At 47.0% G+C, this 23,941-nt stretch overlaps 1 protein-coding gene across 3 annotated transcripts in view; it reads left to right on the top strand.

Moving 5' to 3' along the window:
• Positions 1–23,941, top strand: part of ACD (ACD shelterin complex subunit and telomerase recruitment factor) — a 283,828-nt gene that overhangs the window by 174,506 nt on the left and 85,381 nt on the right. For all 3 annotated transcript variants that reach the window (XM_078688039.1, XM_078688038.1, XM_078688037.1), the window contains exon 12: positions 8,673–8,754. In XM_078688039.1, the coding sequence (XP_078544165.1) occupies positions 8,673–8,754 (82 nt within the window). The remainder of the gene's footprint in view (positions 1–8,672; positions 8,755–23,941) is intronic.

The following is a 23,941-nucleotide window of genomic DNA, read 5'->3' as shown; positions in this document are numbered from 1 at the left end:
TCCAAAGATCAGGGCTTGATCCATCACCGTTTTTTAGCTCACTGCACCATCCCAGCTCAGAACCTGGCTACATGCAAATTAGTCTGTTCCTGTCCCAGTGCATGATGGGAACAGGGCAAACCAAACTACCAAGCCAATTCTTATACTGGGAAGGAAACAAGCTTCCGGGGACCGGTTTCTGTCATTTCAGCCGTCGTCGGCCCGGCTTGCTTGAATCCTGATGGTGCAATGAGCAAGGGACTCACATCTGAGTATACCCTTCCACGCTTATGGTGGACAAAATGATTCAGAAAAGGGGGTGGTGATGAACAGAGTGTCTGAATTAAGCAGACCACTCTTACCCAGTCCAAAGATCAGGGCTTGATCCATCACCGTTTTTTAGCTCACTGCACCATCCCAACTCAGAACCTGGCGACATGCAAATTAGTCTGTTCCTGTCCCAGTGCATGATGGGAACAGGGCAAACCAAACTACCAAGCCAATTCTTATACTCGGAAGGAAACAAGCTTCCGGGGACCGGTTTCTGGCATTTCAGCCGTCGTCGGCCCGGCTTGCTTGAATCCTGATGGTGCAATGAGCAAGGGACTCACATCTGAGTATACCCTTCCACGCTTATGGTGGGCAAAATGATTCAGAAAAGGGGGTGGTGATGAACAGAGTGTCTGAATTAAGCAGACCACTCTTACCCAGTCCAAAGATCAGGGCTTGATCCATCACCGTTTTTTAGCTCACTGCACCATCCCAGCTCAGAACCTGGCTACATGCAAATTAGTCTGTTCCTGTCCCAGTGCATGATGGGAACAGGGCAAACCAAACTACCAAGCCAATTCTTATACTGGGAAGGAAACAAGCTTCCGGGGAACGGTTTCTGGCATTTCAGCCGTCGTCGGCCCGGCTTGCTTGAATCCTGATGGTGCAATGAGCAAGGGACTCACATCTGAGTATACCCTTCCACGCTTATGGTGGACAAAATGATTCAGAAAAGGGGGTGGTGATGAACAGAGTGTCTGAATTAAGCAGACCACTCTTACCCAGGCCAAAGATCAGGGCTTGATCCATCACCGTTTTTTAGCTCACTGCACCATCCCAGCTCAGAACCTGGCTACATGCAAATTAGTCTGTTCCTGTCCCAGTGCATGATGGGAACAGGGCAAACCAAACTACCGAGCCAATTCTTATACTGGGAAGGAAACAAGCTTCCGGGGACCGGTTTCTGGCATTTCAGCCGTCGTCGTCCCGTTTTGCTTGAATCCTGATGGTGCAATGAGCAAGGGACTCACATCTGAGTATACCCTTCCACGCTTATGGTGGACAAAATGATTCAGAAAAGGGGGTGGTGATGAACAGAGTGTCTGAATTAAGCAGACCACTCTTACCCAGTCCAAAGATCAGGGCTTGATCCATCACCGTTTTTTAGCTCACTGCACCATCCCAGCTCAGAACCTGGCTACATGCAAATTAGTCTGTTCCTGTCCCAGTGCATGATGGGAACAGGGCAAACCAAACTACCAAGCCAATTCTTATAATGGGAAGGAAACAAGCTTCCGGGGACCGGTTTCTGGCATTTCAGCCGTCGTCGGCCCGGCTTGCTTGAATCCTGATGGTGCAATGAGCAAGGGACTCACATCTGAGTATACCCTTCCACGCTTATGGTGGACAAAATGATTCAGAAAAGGGGGTGGTGATGAACAGAGTGTCTGAATTAAGCAGACCACTCTTACCCAGTCCAAAGATCAGGGCTTGATCCATCACCGTTTTTTAGCTCACTGCACCATCCCAGCTCAGAACCTGGCTACATGCAAATTAGTCTGTTCCTGTCCCAGTGCATGATGGGAACAGGGCAAACCAAACTACCAAGCCAATTCTTATACTGGGAAGGAAACAAGCTTCCGGGGACCGGTTTCTGGCATTTCAGCCGTCGTCGGCCCGGCTTGCTTGAATCCTGATGGTGCAATGAGCAAGGGACTCACATCTGAGTATACCCTTCCACGCTTGTGGTAGACAAAATGATTCAGAAAAGGGGGTGGTGATGAATAGAGTGTCTGAATTAAGCAGACCACTCTTACCCAGTCCAAAGATCAGGGCTTGATCCATCACCGTTTTTTAGCTCACTGCACCATCCCAGCTTAGAACCTGGCTACATGCAAATTAGTCTGTTCCTGTCCCAGTGGATGATGGGAACAGGGCAAACCAAACTACCAAGCCAATTCTTATACTGGGAAGGAAACAAGCTTCCGGGGACCGGTTTCTGGCATTTCAGCCGTCGTCGGCCCGGCTTGCTTGAATCCTGATGGTGCAATGAGCAAGGGACTCACATCTGAGTATACCCTTCCACGCTTATGGTGGACAAAATGATTCAGAAAAGGGTGTGGTGATGAACAGAGTGTCTGAATTAAGCAGACCACTCTTACCCAGTCCAAAGATCAGGGCTTGATGCTCCGTCCATTACCACCCCCTTTTGTACCGCTTTTGGCCGCCATAAGTGTGGCAGGGTATTCTCAGACGTGAGTCCCTTGCTCACTTTGCCACTGGATTCAAGCAAGCCGGGCTGAAGACGGCTGCAATGCCAGAAACCGGTCCTCGGAAGCTTGTTTCCGGTCCAGGGAAGGCATGGCTTGGCAGTTCGGGCTGGACTGTTCCCATGAGGTACAGGGTAAGACTGATTTGCATATAGCCATGTCTGAACTGGGGTGGCAGAGTGGGCTAAAGAACGGTGATGGATTAGACCCAGATCTTCTGACTGGGTGCGAGTGTTTGATTGGTTCGGATGCTCCGTCCATTACCACCCCCTTTTGTACCGCTTTTGACCGCCATAAGTGTGGCAGGGTATGCTCAGACGTGAGTTCCTTGCTCACTTTGCCACTGGATTCAAGCAAGCTGGGCTGAAGGCGGCTGCAATGCCAGAAACTGGTCATCGGAAGCTTGTTTCCGGTCCAGGGAAGGCATGGCTTGGCAGTTCGGGCTAGACTGTTCCCATGAGGCACAGGGTCAGACTGAATTGCATATGGCCATGTCTGAACTGGGGTGGCTGGGTGAGCTAAAGAATGGTGATGTATTAAGCCCAGATCAGTTGACTGGGGGTGAGTGTTTGATTTGCTCAAACGCTCCGTCCATCATCCCCTTTTGTATCGCAAAGTTGTTCTGAGGACTCGTCCTTCTTTTCTACCCAAGGTGGTTACTGCCTTTCACATCGGCCAGACCATTACCTTGCCCACCTTCTTTCTGCCTCCGCATCCTTCGAAAGAGGAAGAAAGGCTCCACCGTCTGGACCCAAAACGTGCGCTCTCATTCTACCTGAACCACACTCAACAGTTCCGAGTGGATGACCAGCTCTTTGTTGGGTACGTTGGTGCTAAGAAGGGACGGGTGGTGCACAAACGGACCATCTCTCGGTGGGTCGTTTTGTGCATCAAGGTCTGTTATTCCTTGGCTAAAAAGGATCCTCCTAAGGGGCTGCGCACCCATTCCACTCGGGCCACGGTGGCAACTACTGCCCTTGGACGGGGAGTCCCTTTGCAGGACATTTGTCAGGCAGCTACGTGGGCCTCGCTGCACACGTTTGCCAAGCACTACTGCCTCGACAGCCAAGTCCGGAGGGATGGCTTCTTTGGCCTTTCGGTTCTCCAGGACTTTCTGGTGTGATCTTGGTTCGCAGACCCACCACTGGGGTTGGCATTGCTGGGATATCTATTCTAAGGTAAGGAATCTAACTAACGTGTTTCAGTTGCACAAGTTACTTACCTTCGGTAACGATATATCTGTAAGAAACATTAGTTAATTAGATTTCTTACCGCCCCACCCGCCCTCCCCGTTCTGCGAACTGATATCTAGGGTTAAGGTCATCCCTTTCCTGGCCCTAGTTTCATGGCACCAGTGTCGGTTTCTTGCATGGCTCTGCATTCCTGGCGCGGAAAGCTATGTACAGTACTGGTATCAGCGCCGGAGGGCGGCGTCTAAGTACTCCGACGACGGCGATCACGACGACGGACGCGGAGCCGCAGACGACGCCTACCGACACGCAGGGGTACTGCTGACGAAAACTTTCTGAATCCAGTCTGATGTCTGGGGTAAGGAATCTAACAACTTAATGTTTCTTACAGATATATAGTTACCGAAGGTAAGTAACTTGTGCATCAGTCCAATACATGCAAAAAGACATATTTCCTTACATTCAGACAATTCAGTTGAGCCTCTTAAGACCCCCCTCGTCAGACACCATGTGCTTTGCCCTGTCGCCATTTCAACAAGGTTGTACGATAGGTCCAATGAAGTGCTACTTTACCTGTCTTTCTCTGTCCTACAGACCAGCCCTCCCCGTTCAAGTCAGCCATTCCCCCTTCTCCTTTCACAAGGCCTTAATGGATCTTAATCTTGTTCTTAAATTTTTTTAACTGTAGCACTGTTGCTACTACTTACTTTTAAGACTTTTCTTGCCATCCATTACGTTTGCAAGATGGTTCCTTGAGATACAAGCACTGAGCGTCAAGCCTCTCTTCATTTCCTTCTGTCCTGACAAGCTGCGTCCTAAAATGAGGGCTAATTTCATGCCCAACGTGGTCACATCCTTCCATTTATTGCAGTCCACCACTCCGCCTACCTTTTTCACCCTTATCCACAACCCATTAATGAGGGAGAAATGCTTTAGACACTGTATACCAATACAACATTCTGCTTTTATGTTGACTATACCAAAGACTTCAAGTTTAACAACAATCTTTTCATAGGCTATACTGGCAAATCAAGGGCAAAGCCATCCAGAAAAGGACTTTGTCGAGGTGGATCATCTTGTGCATCAAGATGTGTTAAGTTTGAGCTCAGAAGAAACCTCTAGGGGGCATCAGAGAACACATTCCACCGGGGCAAAGTCTTCTGCTTTAGCTCTGGCAAGGGGAGTCCCAATGGCAGAGATCTGCAAAGCAGCAACTTGGGCTTCCTTCAAAACCTTCACAAAGAATTACTCTTTGAATTTGGAGGTAGGTCACTAAGCGCACTTAGTCCTCCATGATGTTTTAGTAAACCCCCTAAATGCACCCCCTCGTAGGGTACTGCACTGGGAAACTGTTTTAATCAATCATCGTCCAGGAGAAGTAAAGAGCTCCCTGACAGATAGCATGGGAGTAGAGAGGATATGGTGCAGCGGCCAGAGCTGCTGACTCGAGAGCTAGGGATCCCTGTTCGAGTCTCGGCGGCGCTGCGCTACATCCTGTGGTTCTATGCTAATCACTTTATCTCTATTGGTGATAAATTGTTATAGAAATATGCTGCAATAGTAACTTTGAGAAAATATAGTTCCACCGAAGCGGATGTTAACAATATATAGGCGGCGGGAAACTGAAAAGCGAAGCAGATGAGGAACAAGCATTGGTAAATGCAGGAAAATACGCTACCGCCAATAGAAACAAAGGAAAGGAAAGTGGCATGCATATGAACAAATGAGAAGCCAGGAAAGAGGGGGGGTAAGTCCCTTTTAAGTTTATATTAAAAACAACAGATTTCTCAAGTGCTGCGCAGGCGAAACCTAAAAAAGGGTGAGGCATCTGGAGGTAGAAGTATTTAACAGAAGAAAACGTTACTCACTGGTATTCATGTTTTTGGTGGCTACGCTATCTGCCTGTAGTTTCCTCAACAACCCTACCCTTATCCCTGTGCTAAAGGCTTGTTTTATTTTATAGTTATCATAATATGGTTCCAAGTCTAGGTTTTACACTGTACCGTGTCAATCTGATGCCGTTCTCATTGTGTCTGCCTCAAAGGCATGTAACAAACTGATGGCAGTGCGTCTGCAGCGGCGCTTTATGATTCCGGTGATGCCACGGTGGCATTGTTTAAAGTGCCAAGATGGAACCAGCGCCCTCTTTCGGTAGCGCACCCTACTGATATGTAGAGCTGTTGAAATGTTTCAGTATCCTCTGATGCCTAGGTTATTTAAAAGGTGAGGAATCGGCAGGTAGTTGAAGTATCCACCAGAAAGATTGTTACTGAAGCTAAGTAACATATTTGTGAGGAAAAAGTGAAAATGTTGTTACAGGTGACCAAGGACTTCATTAGAAGCAATTGATGATGGTGGAGAAGTTCTAAGTGCATGCCTTCATACAACCATATCATGCCTTTTCCAGGCTATAAACCACAGTATTCTAGGAACAGTTACATCCCAATGGATTTAGTCCCCATCAGTTCACAGAACACTCTAACAATTACTCTGCAGATGAAGAAAGCCCTGGTGTGGTGGTGAATGAAGGGAGATAATTTGTTGAACAGGATGACCTTGGTAGAACAAGGTTCTTAAGCATTAATATCATCAGGCACTTCCCTAGCAGATAGAAGCACACACGCAAATCTAATATTTGCTAGAGCCTGGCAGATTCCACAGGGAAAAATCTTGATTGTCAGTGCGCATGAACTGAAAGCAGTATGGATTGCCCTGAAGAACGTTTTCTGCAGTACTTAAAAATTTAAATGAGGCTTGACCGCTGCTACAGCTAAAGGCTCATGCCATTGTTCTGGCTGGAATTACCAGCTGCAAAAATCGGATATGGCTCTCCCACACCCAGAAAATTGGGCGAATGTGTTACCAGAAATTCCATTCTGCAATTTCGCTCCGCCTGACTCAAAATCCGGATGTAAGTGCTAAGACTTAGCCTTTAAATTGGAATAGAGGGGTGCATGGATGGAATTTTAGCTTGTGTGAGAATACATCTTTTTATGCTTTTCATCTTATTCCTTTGTTCTCCTACTTGATAGGCAAGTTTAGGAGGCCATGATGGACCATGCTCCTGGGGCCCAAAGATGACTGGGACAGGCATGGTACACCAAACCACTGAGCTATTTTAGCTTCATGTGCCTCTGGAAACCTATGCCACACTATTTGTTGTCTGGGGACAGATGGATTGTTCAGCACCATGACTCTTATTCCCCCAACCTGACTTACAGCACATCACATACTGCAAAAAGGGTGATCTTCACAAGATGATTTTAACACTGTAACATGTGAAATACTACCATATTTATGGGTATTTCTCAGAGGTTTTGAGATGTGTAAGGCAAAACAAGATCACTTCTTTACATTAATTTAGAATCGGTTATATCTATTATGTAGACTCTCTTTTAGGACGTTTGTGGATATTTGCACAGATGAAGTTATCAGTCCTTTCCTCGAAAATAAATGTCCTAATGAAACTTGTGGGATCTCCTGAGATTTTCTGTTCATTCAACTCTTGATTTGCTACCGGGAAGACGACTTTTGTTAGTCGCTATCATTTTTTGCAAGAATTGTTTGTAATTTTTTATATATGTTCTGAATATACTCCAATGCTGATATTGGATTTGCATGTCAAGCAGGCTCTTCCCCTGCTAGTTTCCTTGCATATCTACAAGCCTGGTGCATGCACTAAGTACTCCTTTGTTCTGTTTCAAAAGAGCATTATGATTCTACCCTAATAGAACTCTTCAGTAAAAATTCCCAACTGACTTTAATTTGGAATGGTGAATTAGGACTTCAAATGGCAAAACAGGGCATATCAATCATGTTGGATCCACACATAAGCCTATAGCCAACATGTAATTGTCAAGCAAGCTGTGGCCATCCATGCAAAAGTCAACAAGCCCAAGGTGGTATTCTATCAAACTTCTGATGTAGGCGTCTGTAATGCAGCTTTGTGGAAGTCCTGCAAGAAAATGTACTTATATCATTGAATCTGCTAAAGAAGGGATGTACTTGGGAGAGGTGGTGCTGAAAAACAAGCTTGTTAAATAGTTGAATGAACTCTGTATGTGCTTAAAAGATAATAATCTATCCAAACAAGGTTTTAAATATGTAAAAGATTAAATGCGTGCATATGAATGTAGATTCCAAAGAACTTTGTTGTTGAATTGCATCATAGCCCATTACATTCACTTCACTAGCATATTTTTCTTATTTTCACAAGCTAGTCATCTTGCACGGTGGAACCTCTGAGTATCTGTTTATTTATTTATTCATTCATCACAAATGGTTGAATGGAAGTTGGTGTATATAGTAATGTGTCCAAAACAGGTCTTCCGTACCAATGTCTTATATTGGTCCCACTAAAGAGTTAGCACTTGTTTACAATCGTGGGGCATACAGAATTTGAGGGTGTAATGGGCAGACCGGTGTAGGCATCTGACCAGTAGGATACTGATGACCCTACAGTTCACTGCTCCTAGGACTAAAGGATTATCAGAATGAAATTTGAATGGTATGGTGAACAGGGATTTCCTGAATTTAAGGTAGCTCGTCTCAAGTCAAAGTTCGTCGGATAGTGAATTCCACATGGAGTACCCCTTGTAAAGAAGGTAGCTTTATACTTTGCTACATTGTTTACTTTGCACATTGCTACATTTATTTGCAAGCGAACTTGCAACTCTCTAACTGTCATTTTCCAAAGTTTCATTAGCACACTTATGACAAAAGAAAATAGATTGACCTTGTCACCACCGGTTCCTATTAATTGAGACAGTCCAATAATAATATCTGGGTTTCAACACAGTACCGAGTTTAACCATGGCATCTTAGTTCTCAATGTAGCTTTTCCAGTTTGTTGGTTGATTTTGTTGGTAGAGTAAAAATGCACATGTTTCAATGACTAACTTCATTTACTTGCATTTGTATTTATTAAAAATGGAAACATTGTTTCCACAAATTCTCTTTTCAGACTGGCAAAAGTGTCTTTTCTGTTCCCATCAACTGGTTGATCATTTCTCCTGAAGAAGAGGAGATTCTTAATAACCTGGACGGTAAGTACATCTGGTGTGCTGTTGCAAACAATTTGGATGAATTAAAATCTGTAAATGTGCAATTTTATGTGAATAGTTGAAGGAGAAATAGAGATATAAAGTATTTGAATAAACTCTAAACATTTTAATACGTTCAAGACGAGTGTTGTACCTTGCCATTTGGCTAGTTGGTGTCTCCTTACAATTCACAGCTACAATACTGGTTTTCTTCTAAGTAAGCTGATTCTCCACCCTCCTCCCAGCACCTTTGCTAAAAGGCTGTTTGTTGTGGAGCCTGCCTATGTGATTTCAACGTTGCTTCTTTTGTGGTCTCATTTATTAAGTCACCTAATTTTTCATGGCTTTCCCTTCGTGAACTGTGAGTGTTGCTTAGCACACGATGCCACTCCGAGTCCAAGAAAATTGGTCCATGCAATGCAGCTAAACGGAACTATTAAACTTGGTTCCTCAGTACACAGACCAGTCATCTTGTTGATACTCCATTTATGTTGCTTATTGTTAGTCTTAATTATCTTCAAGTCTTCGAGTGTCCTCCAGTTAACCTGATAACTTTTGTGTACCATATAAACATCTTTGTGACAATTCCTCCAAAGCAAACGTATTCGAAAGTATGGTATCTAAATGCATCAATCTTCCAAGATTCATGGATACACTTTACATTTTTGCAAATTTGTTAGCAATTCCTTTTAGTATGGTTACTTTTAGCTCAATGCACCTGCCCGGGTTTTATTTTTGAGGACTGAATTAGCTCGGTCCAAGTGGGCTTTTGCTTTGTAAGTACGTCTGCCACCAAACTACAAAGGAGTTGATGTAAGCTATTAAAAAAATCACCTGTGTCACACTGATCCAAGTAGATATTTGCTACTGTTCTCCACTAAAGTACTTAGGTGTGTGTGGGAAGAGGCCTTGCAGAACAGAAGCATGGTGTCTCAATGCACAGTGTTGCATGTTCTTCTTCCATTGTGCTGTGCTGGCAACATTTACAGAAGAAACCAGAGCCATCCAATGGACAGCGCTGTAGAAACCTATATACTTAATACCCAATAAAACAAGCATTTGCAATGCAATAGATCTCACATTTGTGAATATAAGCTATTGACATTGTCAATGACAACGCCTTTTATTTATCTGTTCTGATAATTAACACATAAATAAAAGGCATTGTGTCATTTTCAACGACAATAGCTCAACTCTTGTAAATGCGAGACCTATTTTATTTTAAAAAGGGGCCCCTATTGTCCTGGGCTGCTTGGAAAGTGAAAGCGCGTGTGACTCGCTGAAGGTTGCAGGAAAAGCATGTTGTGCCTGCAGTAGAAGAAACTCATTAAAGAAAATTGTGCTTACAGACTAAAGAAGACAAACCGTGTAACAACAGAAGTAAAAGAGTCAGTCCCATGGGAGGTTACAAATGAAGACAAGGCGGTACTAAGGAAGGACTAACAAGCCAATTAACGAATCAGAAGCCTTCATTTACAAATGACATTGACACAAGCCAATGGCAAATATGGGTGGAGAATGGGCGGGGCTTCAAGTCTATACTCTGATACAGCATGCCTCACAGAGCAGCGTATGCGCTGCCTAGGCTCGACCTAAAAATACTGTGTTAGTGTGGTCATGGCGGGTATTCTAAGAAGACGGTTCTTTAGTACAGTATTAAAACATAGTATTCCAATGAAGTACAACATTCATTGGACATTAGTTCTACTATCTGATGGCAGTACGTGCCTGGCACATTAGGCTAGTTTATGTTTTTCCTTCACAATAACATAAATTTTGATTATCTTTACTTCTCCTTGCAACAGATGTTCCACTGGTGTTTCCCCTTAACCAACGGAATTATGCAAATACTGTTCCCACAACTGTAGCTGCAAAAGCAAAAGACCCCGCTCCTCTTTGATGCACATACTATGTAAAAGATGAAGGATGGATTTCTTCCCATACAGCACAGAGGAAATTCATTTACTATCCCTAGTAATCACTTAAATGAGACAAGCAACCCCAATTTTTGATGTGCCAAATTGGTGAGGTGATTCTGTGTGCTAATTCCTAAAGCCATTACACACCACCAAAGGTTCCAATCCATAGCTAGAGGTGGCAGGTGGGACAGCTTGTGCTAACTCCTAAAGTCATTCCACACCACCTACGGTTCCAATCCATAGCTAGAGGTGGCAGGTGGGACAGCTTGTGCTAACTCCTAAAGTCATTCCACACCACCTAAGGTTCCAATCCATAGCTAGAGGTGCAGGTGGGACAGCTTGTGCTAACTCCTAAAGTCATTCCACACCACCTAAGGTTCCAATCCATAGCTAGAGGTGGCAGGTGGGACAGCGTGTGCTAACTCCTAAAGTCATTCCACACCACCTAAGGTTCCAATCCATAGCTAGAGGTGCAGGTGGGACAGCTTGTGCTAACTCCTAAAGCCATTACACACCACCTAAGGTTCCAATCCATAGCTAGAGGTGGCAGGTGGGACAGCTTGTGCTAACTCCTAAAGTCATTCCACACCACCTAAGGTTCCAATCCATAGCTAGAGGTGGCAAGTGGGACAGCTTGTGCTAACTCCTAAAGCCATTACACACCACCTAAGGTTCCAATCCATAGCTAGAGGTGGCAGGTGGGACAGCGTGTGCTAACTCCTAAAGTCATTCCACACCACCTAAGGTTCCAATCCATAGCTAGAGGTGGCAGGTGGGACAGCGTGTGCTAACTCCTAAAGTCATTCCACACCACCTAAGGTTCCAATCCATAGCTAGAGGTGGCAGGTGGGACAGCGTGTGCTAACTCCTAAAGTCATTCCACACCACCTAAGGTTCCAATCCATAGCTAGAGGTGCAGGTGGGACAGCTTGTGCTAACTCCTAAAGTCATTCCACACCACCTAAGGTTCCAATCCATAGCTAGAGGTGGCAAGTGGGACAGCTTGTGCTAACTCCTAAAGCCATTACACACCACCTAAGGTTCCAATCCATAGCTAGAGGTGGCAGGTGGGACAGCGTGTGCTAACACCTAAAGTCATTCCACACCACCTAAGGTTCCAATCCATAGCTAGAGGTGGCAGGTGGGACAGCGTGTGCTAACTCCTAAAGTCATTCCACACCACCTAAGGTTCCAATCCATAGCTAGAGGTGGCAGGTGGGACAGCGTGTGCTAACTCCTAAAGTCATTCCACACCACCTAAGGTTCCAATCCATAGCTAGAAGTGGCAGGTGGGACAGCGTGTGCTAACTCCTAAAGTCATTCCACACCACCTAAGGTTCCAATCCATAGCTAGAGGTGGCAGGTGGGACAGCGTGTGCTAACTCCTAAAGTCATTCCACACCACCTAAGGTTCCAATCCATAGCTAGAGGTGGCAGGTGGGACAGCTTGTGCTAACTCCTAAAGTCATTCCACACCACCTAAGGTTCCAATCCATAGCTAGAGGTGGCAAGTGGGACAGCTTGTGCTAACTCCTAAAGCCATTACACACCACCTAAGGTTCCAATCCATAGCTAGAGGTGCAGGTGGGACAGATTGTGCTAACTCCTAAAGTCATTCCACACCACCTAAGGTTCCAATCCATAGCTAGAGGTGGCAGGTGGGACAGCTTGTGCTAACTCCTAAAGTCATTCCACACCACCTAAGGTTCCAATCCATAGCTAGAGGTGCAGGTGGGACAGCTTGTGCTAACTCCTAAAGTCATTCCACACCACCTAAGGTTCCAATCCATAGCTAGAGGTGGCAGGTGGGACAGCTTGTGCTAACTCCTAAAGTCATTCCACACCACCTAAGGTTCCAATCCATAGCTAGAGGTGCAGGTGGGACAGCTTGTGCTAACTCCTAAAGTCATTACACACCACCTAAGGTTCCAATCCATAGCTAGAGGTGGCAAGTGGGACAGCTTGTGCTAACTCCTAAAGCCATTACACACCACCTAAGGTTCCAATCCATAGCTAGAGGTGCAGGTGGGACAGCTTGTGCTAACTCCTAAAGTCATTCCACACCACCTAAGGTTCCAATCCATAGCTAGAGGTGGCAGGTGGGACAGCTTGTGCTAACTCCTAAAGTCATTCCACACCACCTAAGGTTCCAATCCATAGCTAGAGGTGGCAGGTGGGACAGCTTGTGCTAACTCCTAAAGTCATTCCACACCACCTAAGGTTCCAATCCATAGCTAGAGGTGCAGGTGGGACAGCTTGTGCTAACTCCTAAAGTCATTCCACACCACCTAGGGGTCAAACCCATGGCTAGTTGAGGCGGTGACATCTTGCGCTAATTCCTAGTCATTCCACACCACCTAGGGGCCAAATGCATCACTTGTGGAGTCTGGGACATCTTGTTCTTCTGGAGGTGAAAGGCTCATAGCAGTGTCATATTTGTTTTAGAAGGTTTCCTAATGGTGTCTTTAAAACAGACAGTTGCACTTGTGAAAGGCAACCAAGACCTACTCTTTCCCAATCGAAACCGAGTTTGCAGTAAAGTTATTTCTAGTGTTTTAGTTAGACAAAGGTAATTGTGGAGGGCGTGCTCTCTATAAATGACTATACCTTACATAATACATTTGCAAATTGTGCTCTAATATGTACCACTGTACCTCCACTTCCCTCCAGTCTGGGTTTGGCTCATTCATAGCACTCTTCAGCCCTTCGTTTTTTTCACAGCACTTAAAACTTTAGTACAGCAAAGTCAATAACCAGAGACCCCCACCCCCAAACGCTGTTCCAGCACCACTGTATGGAAACTGAATTACCGGTAATCATCGCCAATGGGACTGACAGGTGAATTAAATAATGTTAACCAATTATTTAATTACAAAAAGTTTATTCACAATGAATGCACTGTCGAGAAGTCTCGCGCTTGTGCTGGTTCACTTTTCAAAACTCCCCCATTTTCTCTTCAGCACGGTGAGTGCAAGTCTCTAGCCTTTTTCACGACCTGTATACAACAGTCAACTCGGAAAGCCTGTTGAGTGAATCACAATGAATGAGTTCCATTTAAACTGCGTAAACAATGAAACGGGCATAGAAAGGACTTTGCATCTCTCGCAAGGGGGAATGACAGAGTGTGCGCTTTCGTGTTCAGTTCAAAATAGAATTGTGTATCACAATCAGTGATGGTAATTACTTAAAAAATGACTAGGTCATTTCTTTCTAATCTAAAAGTCCTCGGACAATAATTAAAATCTGATCATTTATACAAGGGCACTCGGTGTGATGATTAAGAAATGCGCACAATTGCTTTATGTAATCGGCAAACAAAACACTGTCGTCTGACAAGTGTAGCAGAAGCGCATAATGCTTAACGCGACAGTAGACACTTAAGTTGTTTCGTTAAACATTAATATATGTCGACGACTCGGGTGTAAAAGCAGGGCTTACTACCAGGTAATGAATACCTGAGCATTTTAATGCTGGGAACTATACTGGCATCGTTGTGGGAGGGAGCCAACATTACCTGGTATAGGGGTTTCTGCTTCACTGCGCTGGAACATTCGACCCTCTGCGTGGAAGCAGCATATTCCCAGCTCCGGGGGGCTTTGTCTAATATCCTTTGTTGGTGTAAGGAGTAAAATCAACATAGTCTGGTATGGAAGTACAGTTGAGATAGTAATATTATCAGCATTATAAGGAGGACAGGTATAGGTTTGTTGTGATTACAAACTATGACCTGTAAATCACACTCGTGTGCATTTGTCCTAAACAGCCAGGTCACCATTTGAAGCGGCCTCATCTTTACCCCGCCCCCTCCTCCAATTAGCAGCTGCATCAAAGTTGCCGCCTCTGGACCAGGAGATCACTGTCGCTCACTATCTTGTGAGTCTGGGTAAATCACTTAATCACCCCTGTGCCCACACTTTATAATTGCACACATTTACATTAACAAGCATTTACAATGCAATGGTTTCGCCTTTGGAAAAGTTAGAGCTATTGGCATTGCTCATGACATTTTTTTTTATTTTTTTTTACTTATAAATAAATGGCATTGTTATTTACATTGCCAACAGCTCTCACAGCCCACACAGCTCTCACAGCCCACACAGCTCTCACAGCACACACAGCTCACAGCCCACACAGCTCACAGCCCACACAGCTCACAGCCCACACAGCCCACACAGCTCTCACAGCCCACACAGCCCACACAGCTCCCACAGCCCACACAGCCAACACAGCTCCCACAGCCCACACAGCTCCCACAGCCCACACAGCTCCCACAGCCCACACAGCTCCCACAGCCCACACAGCTCCCACAGCCCACACAGCCCCCACAGCCCACACAGCTCTCACAGCTCTCACAGCTCTCACAGCCCTTACGGTACCTGTCAATGTCCAATAGCTTAACAGGAGCACTCAAAGCAAAACTCTTCTTAAAGCACCAGGAGAAATCTGGTTTCAAGTGGCCCTCTGCCGGTGGTGTGTGCAGGTTAAATGGATAGGTCAATAGTATATATCAGCATGAATACTAATCAACAAAAATAAATGGCATTGTCATTTACAATGCCAATAGTTTAATCTCTGGCAAACGCCACACAAAAACACACAGACCCACACACACCAACTGAGCCCCCCACACACACACAGACCCACACACACACACACACACACACACAGAGCCACACACACAGCCCCACACACACACAGACCCACACACACACACAGACCCACACACACACACAGACCCACACACACACACAGACCCACACACACACACAGACCCACACACACACACCCAGAGCCACACACACACACACCCAGAGCCACACACACACACACCCAGAGCCACACACACACACCCAGAGCCACACACACACACACACCCAGAGCCACACACACCCACCCAGAGCCACACACACCCACCAAGAGCCACACACACCCACCCAGAGCCACACACACCCACCCAGAGCCACACACGCCCACCCAGAGCCACACACACCCACCCAGAGCCACACACACCCACCCAGAGCCACACACACTCAGGAGAGCAAGTACAGCGAGGGGGCAGGCAAGCAAGCACAGCAAAGGGGCAGGGAAGCAAGCACAGCGAGGGGGCAGGGAAGCAAGCACAGCGAGGGGGCAGGGAAGCAAGCACAGCGAGGGGGCAGGGAAGCAAGCACAGCGAGGGGGCAGGGAAGCAAGCACAGCGAGGGGGCAGGGAAGCAAGCACAGTGAGGGGGCAGGGAAGCACTTCCTCTCACTCCCAGACCCTCCCAACATCCCGTCAGCCTTGCGCAACATCCGAGGGCTTCACCATCCCTGCATGACACACGGTCAGCAACGGCCTCTTGGGGTCCGAGGGCATCCGTGTATCATGAACACCACAGAGAACAAGGGAATTCAAGTGAAAGACTGGGCACGGATTGGGGCGCAATTAAGCCAACAGACCAATTCTCCTCGTTTGTGCAACACAGGCCCACCTTACAGTAGGTGCAATCATGGAAAAGCAAAGGCTAAATCTTCAAGAGGTGGGCATAGTTTGCCAGCCCCCTTCACTTGTGTTCTGGGAGTATTAATCAAAGATGAACCCGTCGACGTACACTCGCGGCTCAGTAAACATGACCTAGCAGTCACTACTACTTTAAATGCTACGGCAAACTTAATGAATGGTTTGACAGCTAATACACCCAGCCAAGTATTACTCGCAGAAACTAGTAAGAAACATGGCCCGCTCATTATTTGAGGAGTAGGTAATATGTCAGATGTGAAAATCCAATGTTGGGAATAACAGATGCCCATCCTTTTGCCCCTACTCATCCTTCACCAATTCATCAGAGTCTCAGATGGGACATGTGTGCTTTTGCTCGTTTGGAAGAACTTTACCGCCCTTATCCTTTTTGCAGACACACATGGCCCATCATGTAGCGCCACTGCCCTACAGCCTTCCGAATGGCCCTCGTGCACAGCTAACCAATGGCTCTTTTGCAGAGCTCTAAGCTACCACTGTTAATACCAGCACTCATAGCATCTACTGCAGCTTCCATTGCCTCTTACACATTGCATCTCTCCTACAGAACAAAACAGCTCATACCCAACAGCGTCTGTCCTGAACACACCACCGGCAGAGCCACCGCTGTATGGAACTGTCATAATCCGTTATACCGCCCCAATGCTTCTCCGCAGCCTACCTGCGTTTACCCTCCACAGCTCATCGGTGCCTCTCCAGCTAGGACCATAACATACACTGCCCACCAGCCTCTCCTCCACAGCTTATCAGTGCCCCTCCCGCACAGACCAATCAGTCTCTAAAAACCGCAGGACCATTTCGGTGTACTTAAGGCAACTCCACGGAAAACACACGTAGTATCCAGCTCAGAATTTACTCGCCATACTTCAGAGAGGAGTGGACCCAGAGCTGCTTGTAGGTAATTTGTCGACGAGAATGTTACAGCCTTCCCCGCTGAGAAAGCAGATCGTGGCCTCATTTTTTAGGCCCGGACGGGAGATAAATACATCTTTTATATTCTGAACGGAGTGCGAATGGGCCGCATGGTAAAAATTATTAGGGGCTCCAACAAGGGAACGCCAGTCTGCGGCTAATTTTTTGGTAACTATTTATTTTTTCATTAAACAAAGTCTGCAGTTGCATTGCTTGTTGTCTCGGAGTCCCCGAAGCCCTATAAACCGAGGCAATGTGAGTGGGTTTTCAGTATTTAGTGATTCTGGCTCTGAGATTCGAACTATTACCTCATGTTTCCATTCTGTGCTGCAGCATACGCGCCATAAATTACACCTTTCACGAGGCTGCTGTTCAGAGGCTACCAGCGCGGGTGGATATCTGACTGAGGGGGCAGTCCCTTCACGCCCCTCCCTACTGCTTTGTTATGAGCCCCCCTCGTCTCTCCCCACACACACATCATATCTGTTAACAATCTGAATACCTGCTTCTGTTTGCAGACAGAAGCTATTGCCTGTCCCGCATAGCTGCTGACCAGAGCGCATGTAATAGGCATAGCTCTGGTCAAATTGATTTTAGCCCCAGGGATCAACTTAGCGCATAGTTTTTTTTTTTTATTTTTTTATTTTTTTTTGAAAACCTTTATTGGTCATAAACACATGAAATACAGCTCAGTGCCTACAACCCACAATCGTAGGCCGGCTTTTACAGTGTTCCGTAAGAAGATGGTCAAGTAGTCACAATAAGGGTATGGGATGCACACAGCAAGCCGCCTACAACCCACACGGGCCGGCCGCGATGTAATCATCTAAAGAGCTCTTTCGAATTTATAAAGAGATCTCCACAGTCGAGTCCAACCCCACCTCTCAGAAAGACTCAGTGGATACCTGTAATAAAATTGCAAAATACTTTTCTGGCAAAATCACTAACATATACGCTAATTTCTCTGGCAATATAAAATCTGGCAATGATTTCTCTGAGAACGAAGATTACATCAGCACTAATATCCACCTGTGTGCCTTCTCTGTACCTCCAACTGAAATCTTGAATAAAATCTGTAAGGGGATTAAATCTGGATCACCCCGCGACCCCGCACCCCCGAAAATACTAAATGCTAGTCTCCCGGTCCTGGAGCCGCACTTTAGATTTATGTTGGAAACATCTTTCTCCACAGCCACCCTTCCTGCTGACTGGAAACAAGCTATAGTGTTTCCCATTAAGAAAAAACCGAACCTAAGCCAAGACATACTGGAGAATCTCCGCCCAATTTCCTTACTCCCCTACCTTGCCAAACTGGCCGAGAAAGTGGTCAACGCCCAACTAATGACCCATCTCGAAACCCAAAAAACCTTTCACCCATCTCAATCGGGTTTCAGAACAGGCTTCTCCACAGAGACTGCACTTCTAAGAGCCACTGAAACTCTGCGGGAGGGAGCCGACAAAGGCAAAACTATGGCCTTGATCATGCTGGACCTCAGTGCCGCGTTTGACACTGTAGCTCATTCTATACTGCTACAGTGTCTAAACAGAGCGGGAGTCACTAAAGAGGCTCTAGGCTGGCTGAAGGCTTTTTTAACCAACAGAAGCTTTCAGGTCCAAAGAGGGATCTATCTCTCTGACAGTCTGATCTTAGAACAGGGGGTCCCTCAGGGCTCGGCCCTGAGTCCCACCCTGTTCAACTTATATATGTCTCCTTTGGCAGAGGTGGTCCAATCGTTCGGCGTAGAGCTTGTCTCTTACGCCGACGACACTCAACTCTTGATCTCCTTGTCTCAATCCCCCTCCTCTGAGGCAGATAACTTCAACTCATGTATGTGCAAGTTGGCTACATGGATGAACGAGCATTGCCTCAAATTAAACGGAACAAAAACAGAGGTACTCGTCATAGGTGGGAACAACACCAACTGGACCAAGGATTGGTGGCCCCCATGTCTGGGATCATTACCCATCCCCAGTCAGGAGGCCAAGAACTTGGGTGTCTGGATTGACACCAAACTTTCCTTTGACAGTCATGTCCAAAAAACAGTTGGGAAATGCTTCGGAGTGATGAAGACGCTCCGTCGCACCCTGGATCTCCTTCCTCTGAGTTCCAGGCGCACGATGACGCAGGCTCTCATCACATCCCGTATTGATTATGGGAATGTGCTTCTATTGGGCACCTCAGAAAAAAACATTAGGAAGCTACAGGTCCTACAAAATTCAGCAGCACGCCTTGTGCTACGACTCCCGCGAAGAGCTCCTTCTAAACCTTCCTTGGATGCTCTGCATTGGCTACCCATAAAAAAACGAATAATATTCAAGGCCCTTCTCTGGTGCCATAGAATCATTCACCTTAGAGCCCCCTCCTATTTGTCAGACTTAGCCTTACCCTATGAACCTTCCAGATCCCTTCGCTCGAAGGGAACTGGTCTGCTCAAGATAATGCGCCCAAAAAAAGCCAGACTTGGAGGCAGATCTTTCCGCATCCTCGCAGCTAAGGAGTGGAATACCCTTCCTATGAATATCAGACAGGAAAAAAGTGAAACATCCTTTAGGAAACATCTAAAAACATATCTTTTCACCACCTAAACTGTCTGATGCTTCACTCCATCTAAGCAACACTCTTCTCCATAGCGCGGGGACACGTCGAGAGACGTCACCAGGCGCTCTATAAGCCCCTATAATAAATAATAATAATAATAATAATTAAACATGGGTCATAGAGGAGATTGCATGAGATCTACTTGATTACTCTGTGATTTTTGAGCAACAAAGCAATGAGGTTACTTTTAACATTTAAAACAACTTAACAACGTAGTATGTTCATTTCCTTCCCCCAGCGAAGCCCCCATGCTGGAGCAGTGGTGTGGTGGAGCTTTGTAGCGCGGGGGGCGCGAAGTTGAAGTCCCTGTCCAGCATTGGATGCCAGGCCATGCCGGCCGTGTCATTACCACTGCAATAATGTTGACTCAACCTCGGGGAAGGTAGTTTTCACGCTTGCCATGCGGAGAGTACGATATTGTGTCGTGCTATGGGTGTGTTGCAGTGAATATGTGCCTGAATGAGAATAACCGTTCCGAACCAAGTCCGAATAAAACAAAAGGGGAGGGGGGGGACGCCCGTCTCCCCGCAATCCCGTCCCTCCACGTTCTTTACGTGATGTATTAGGGGGCGTAACATTCGGTGCTACGTGTGTTTGCAAACGCAGGTCCTAAAGCAAGCAATTTCCAGCAGGGGGTAGCATATGTAGGAGGCGCGCGCTGGGGTAATGTCGTTGACAGTGTGAGAGTGGGCATAGCCCACGTGTGGGGGCGGAGCGGCTATCACTGCAATCTATCCCTCAGTTATCCCCCTCCACGGAATGCTCATCAGTGTGTGATTGAAGTAGGTACGAAGTGAGGGGACCCCATAGATCCTTGGGTCGTGATTTAGGTGGTAAGAGGTCAGCATAGTTGTGTAATTGTTCTTGCCAGGTAGCCATGCAACTCAGCCAGTCCTTAAATTTAGGTGCCCGCCCCCTGCCCCATCTGCATGCCACCAGTCGTTTAGCCAAAAGGAGGCTTAGTGCAAAAAATTTGCGGTTCGTCTTAACAGCAGGGTGAGCTAGTCCGAGCAGTGCTATTTTAGGACAAGGGTCTATGGATATTCCGAGCATGGCCGATAGAGCGTCAAACATCTCCAGCCAGTACGTGGCGACTGCTTGGCATCCCCACGCTAGATGTATAAAATCTGCTCCCGGGGTGCCACATCGGAGACATCTATCGTCGTCCTTGAGGCCCAGACGGTGCAACTTTGCCGGCGTGAAATAGAGCCGGTGCAAGAATTTATAGTGTATCAATCGGAGGCGTGTGTTTCCGGTTACGGCGTGTGTGTGAGAGCAGCTCGTCTCCCACTGCTCGTCTGTCATGGGATCGGGTAGGTCAGCATCCCAGTCATGCCGGGCTCTAAAGGAGGGAGGCGATGGAGCCACCTGGACGTGTTTATACAACATGGAGACTACATGCTTCGGGACAGTGGCCTGGAGCAGGGAGTGTAGAGGCGTCATGATTTCTGGTTCGTCCGGAAAATTGGGCGTGACGGATTTAATGTTTTGTCGGAGGCGAACATAGAGGAAAGTATCCATCATCGTGGGGGAGTTGTCCCCAAAAATCTGCACAGCCGTGCGGAAAGCGCCCTGCAGGTAAAGATCTCCCCAGGTGTTTATAGCGTATTTGGCAAGGAATTTACGTCCTAATTCTTCTCGGGCGATACTCACTCTGGGGTCATTAGCCACCGCCATTAGAGGCGAGTAGGCGAATAGTACTCCCATATGCCCTGCAATGCGCTTCCAGGCTCTGACAGTACAGTCCACCGTAGACGGGTCTCTGTCGGTCATACTGACCGTAGTGTAGAGATACCCAGAGGGCTTTTCCGGTCTCATATAACCATCCTCAACCGCCAGGTGGGCCATGAATGGAGGGGGATGGAACCAGTACGAAGCAAAATGTCCTTGGGCACAATCGTAGTATTTTCGGAAGTCCGGGACTTCAAACCCTCCCTGGTGGTAAGGTAACATCAGGGTTTTCAAACTGAGTCTAGCTTGTTTGCCTCCCCAGATCAGTCGCGATAGCTGGGAGTCGAGGGCCCGAAAAAAGCAAGAACCCGGGCTATAGGGTATATTCGTAAAGAGATATAATAATTTGGGGAGGACCACCATCTTTATAAGTGATATGCGGCCTGCCATGGATAAAGGAAGGTGTAGCCACCTGGTAACGCTGTCTGTCAATTTGTCCAGGACCGTCCCATAATTTGCCCTGATAAGGTCCTCTCGATTCCTGGTGATTCTGATTCCTAAATATTTTATTTCATCGGATTCCCACACCAGGGGGTAGTCCAGAGGAAACTCCGAGGTCTTGTCTGTCAAGGGGAACATAGCAGATTTTGCCCAATTGATCTGTATCCCCGCTATAGCCCCGAATTTAGTAATCTCGCGCAGTAAGGGATTTAGATTATCTCGTGGTTTGTCTACATAGAGGGTCATGTCATCAGCGTATAATGCGATCAGGAGTTGCCGTTCCGGGTAGACTAGTGCACGATGTCTGTGGTGTTGTCTAAGCTTCGCGGCTAGGGGTTCGATGGCGATCGCGAAGAGTATCGGGGACAGAGGGCAACCCTGCCGGGTACCCCGATGGATCTCAAACGGAGTGGAGCGAGCACCGTTGAGCAGCACCGTATCTTGGGGTTTATAATATAACAGCCGAATCCAGTCTAAAAAATTAAAGGGGACCCCCATCCTTTCGAGCAGTGTAAGGAGGTAATCCCACTCCAGGGAGTCGAACGCCTTTGTGGCGTCAAGGAATACAGCAGCAGCTTCGCACCTGGGGTTAATATCTTGCAGCACTGCCTGTAAAGTACGCAAATTATGGGACGTGGCACGGTTCGGAACGAACCCCGCCTGATCTGGAAGGACGAGTCGTTCCATAAGGAGGTTGAGACGTGTAGCGAGAACTTTAGCTAAGATCTTGCTGTCCGTATTCAATAGTGAGAGGGGTCGGAAGGAATCGCATTGTTCGGGTGGCTTACCCGGTTTCAGCAGTGACGTTATTAATGCTTCTCGCATCGTGAGGGGGAGTGAGCCTTCTTCCAATCCTGCATAGAAGACCTGTTTCAGTATGGGTGCTAGCACATGTATAAAGGATTTATAAAAATCTATCGGTAGGCCGTCCGACCCCGGCGCCTTCCCTGACTTCATGGACATGATGGCATCCTTGATCTCATCAAGTTCGAGCTCGTGATGAAGGAATTTTTGCTGGGACGGTCCCAGCCAGGCAATAGCAGTGTCATCTAAGTATTCCTGCAAATTGAGCGTGTCGTTCCTATGTGAGGTGTAAAGTGAGGTGTAGTGTTCAGTTAACACTTGGAGTTGTGTCGCGGTATCGTGGTGCGGTGTGCCATGTTTGTCCAGTAAAGTTGGGACATAGTTTTGGTATCGAGGGGTTCTGACTGCATTGGCCAGCGCCTTACCCGGTCTGTCTCCCCCACCATATACCCGAGCATTGAAGGGCTTACCCAGAAATTTGCCTTCCCTATCCGCCGCTTCTGAGTATTCGTTCAGTTTTTCCCTGATCTGAGCATGCGCCGCGCCGTCCCTGTCTCCATTCGCCATCTCTCGCTCTAGTTGACGGAGCTCTAATTCAAGCTTGCGTATGTCTGTTCGCAGCGCCTTGAGAACTCCCCCCCCCTTTGGCGATACAGCTCCCCCTCATCGTCACTTTAAAGGCCTCCCAAACTGTAGTGAGACTCGAAACTGAATTAATATTCCGTTCAAAGAACTCTGTGATTTCCTGCTCCAATTCAGCAGTGAAGGCAGTGTCAGTCAGATGTGCGGGATTCAGGCGCCAGTTCAGGAAAGGGGGTGTGGTAAGGGGAATGGTTAGGGAGAGAAGAACCGGGGAGTGATCTGAGTATGTGCGCGCCAGATGACTTGCTTTGGTTAACCATGGGGATAGACCTGCTGAAACAAATACATAGTCTAGGCGGGCCCATGTGGAGTGGAACGCAGAGCAATGAGTACCCTGTTTGGCAGTGGGATGCATATGTCGCCACGCATCCACCAGGCGGTGTTCCTTCAGTATTCCTAGTAGTGATCGTTGAGTATTAGTGTAATGAGAGGCATGTGGGTGCGACCTGTCCTGTGCGGGTATTAGGGCCGTGTTGAAGTCTCCCCCCAGCACCACGTGATCTATCCCCAAAGCCTGTATTTTCCCCCACATGGTGAGAAGAGCATCGGGGTCATCTGTATTAGGACCATAGTAACATGCAAACAATATTGTGTGTGAGTGTAATTTCCCCCATAGCATACAGT

This window comes from Lissotriton helveticus, chromosome 4_1, assembly GCF_964261635.1.
Source record: "Lissotriton helveticus chromosome 4_1, aLisHel1.1, whole genome shotgun sequence".
NCBI classification, from domain to species: domain Eukaryota; kingdom Metazoa; phylum Chordata; class Amphibia; order Caudata; family Salamandridae; genus Lissotriton; species Lissotriton helveticus.
This window is presented reverse-complemented; position numbering and strand designations above follow the sequence as displayed.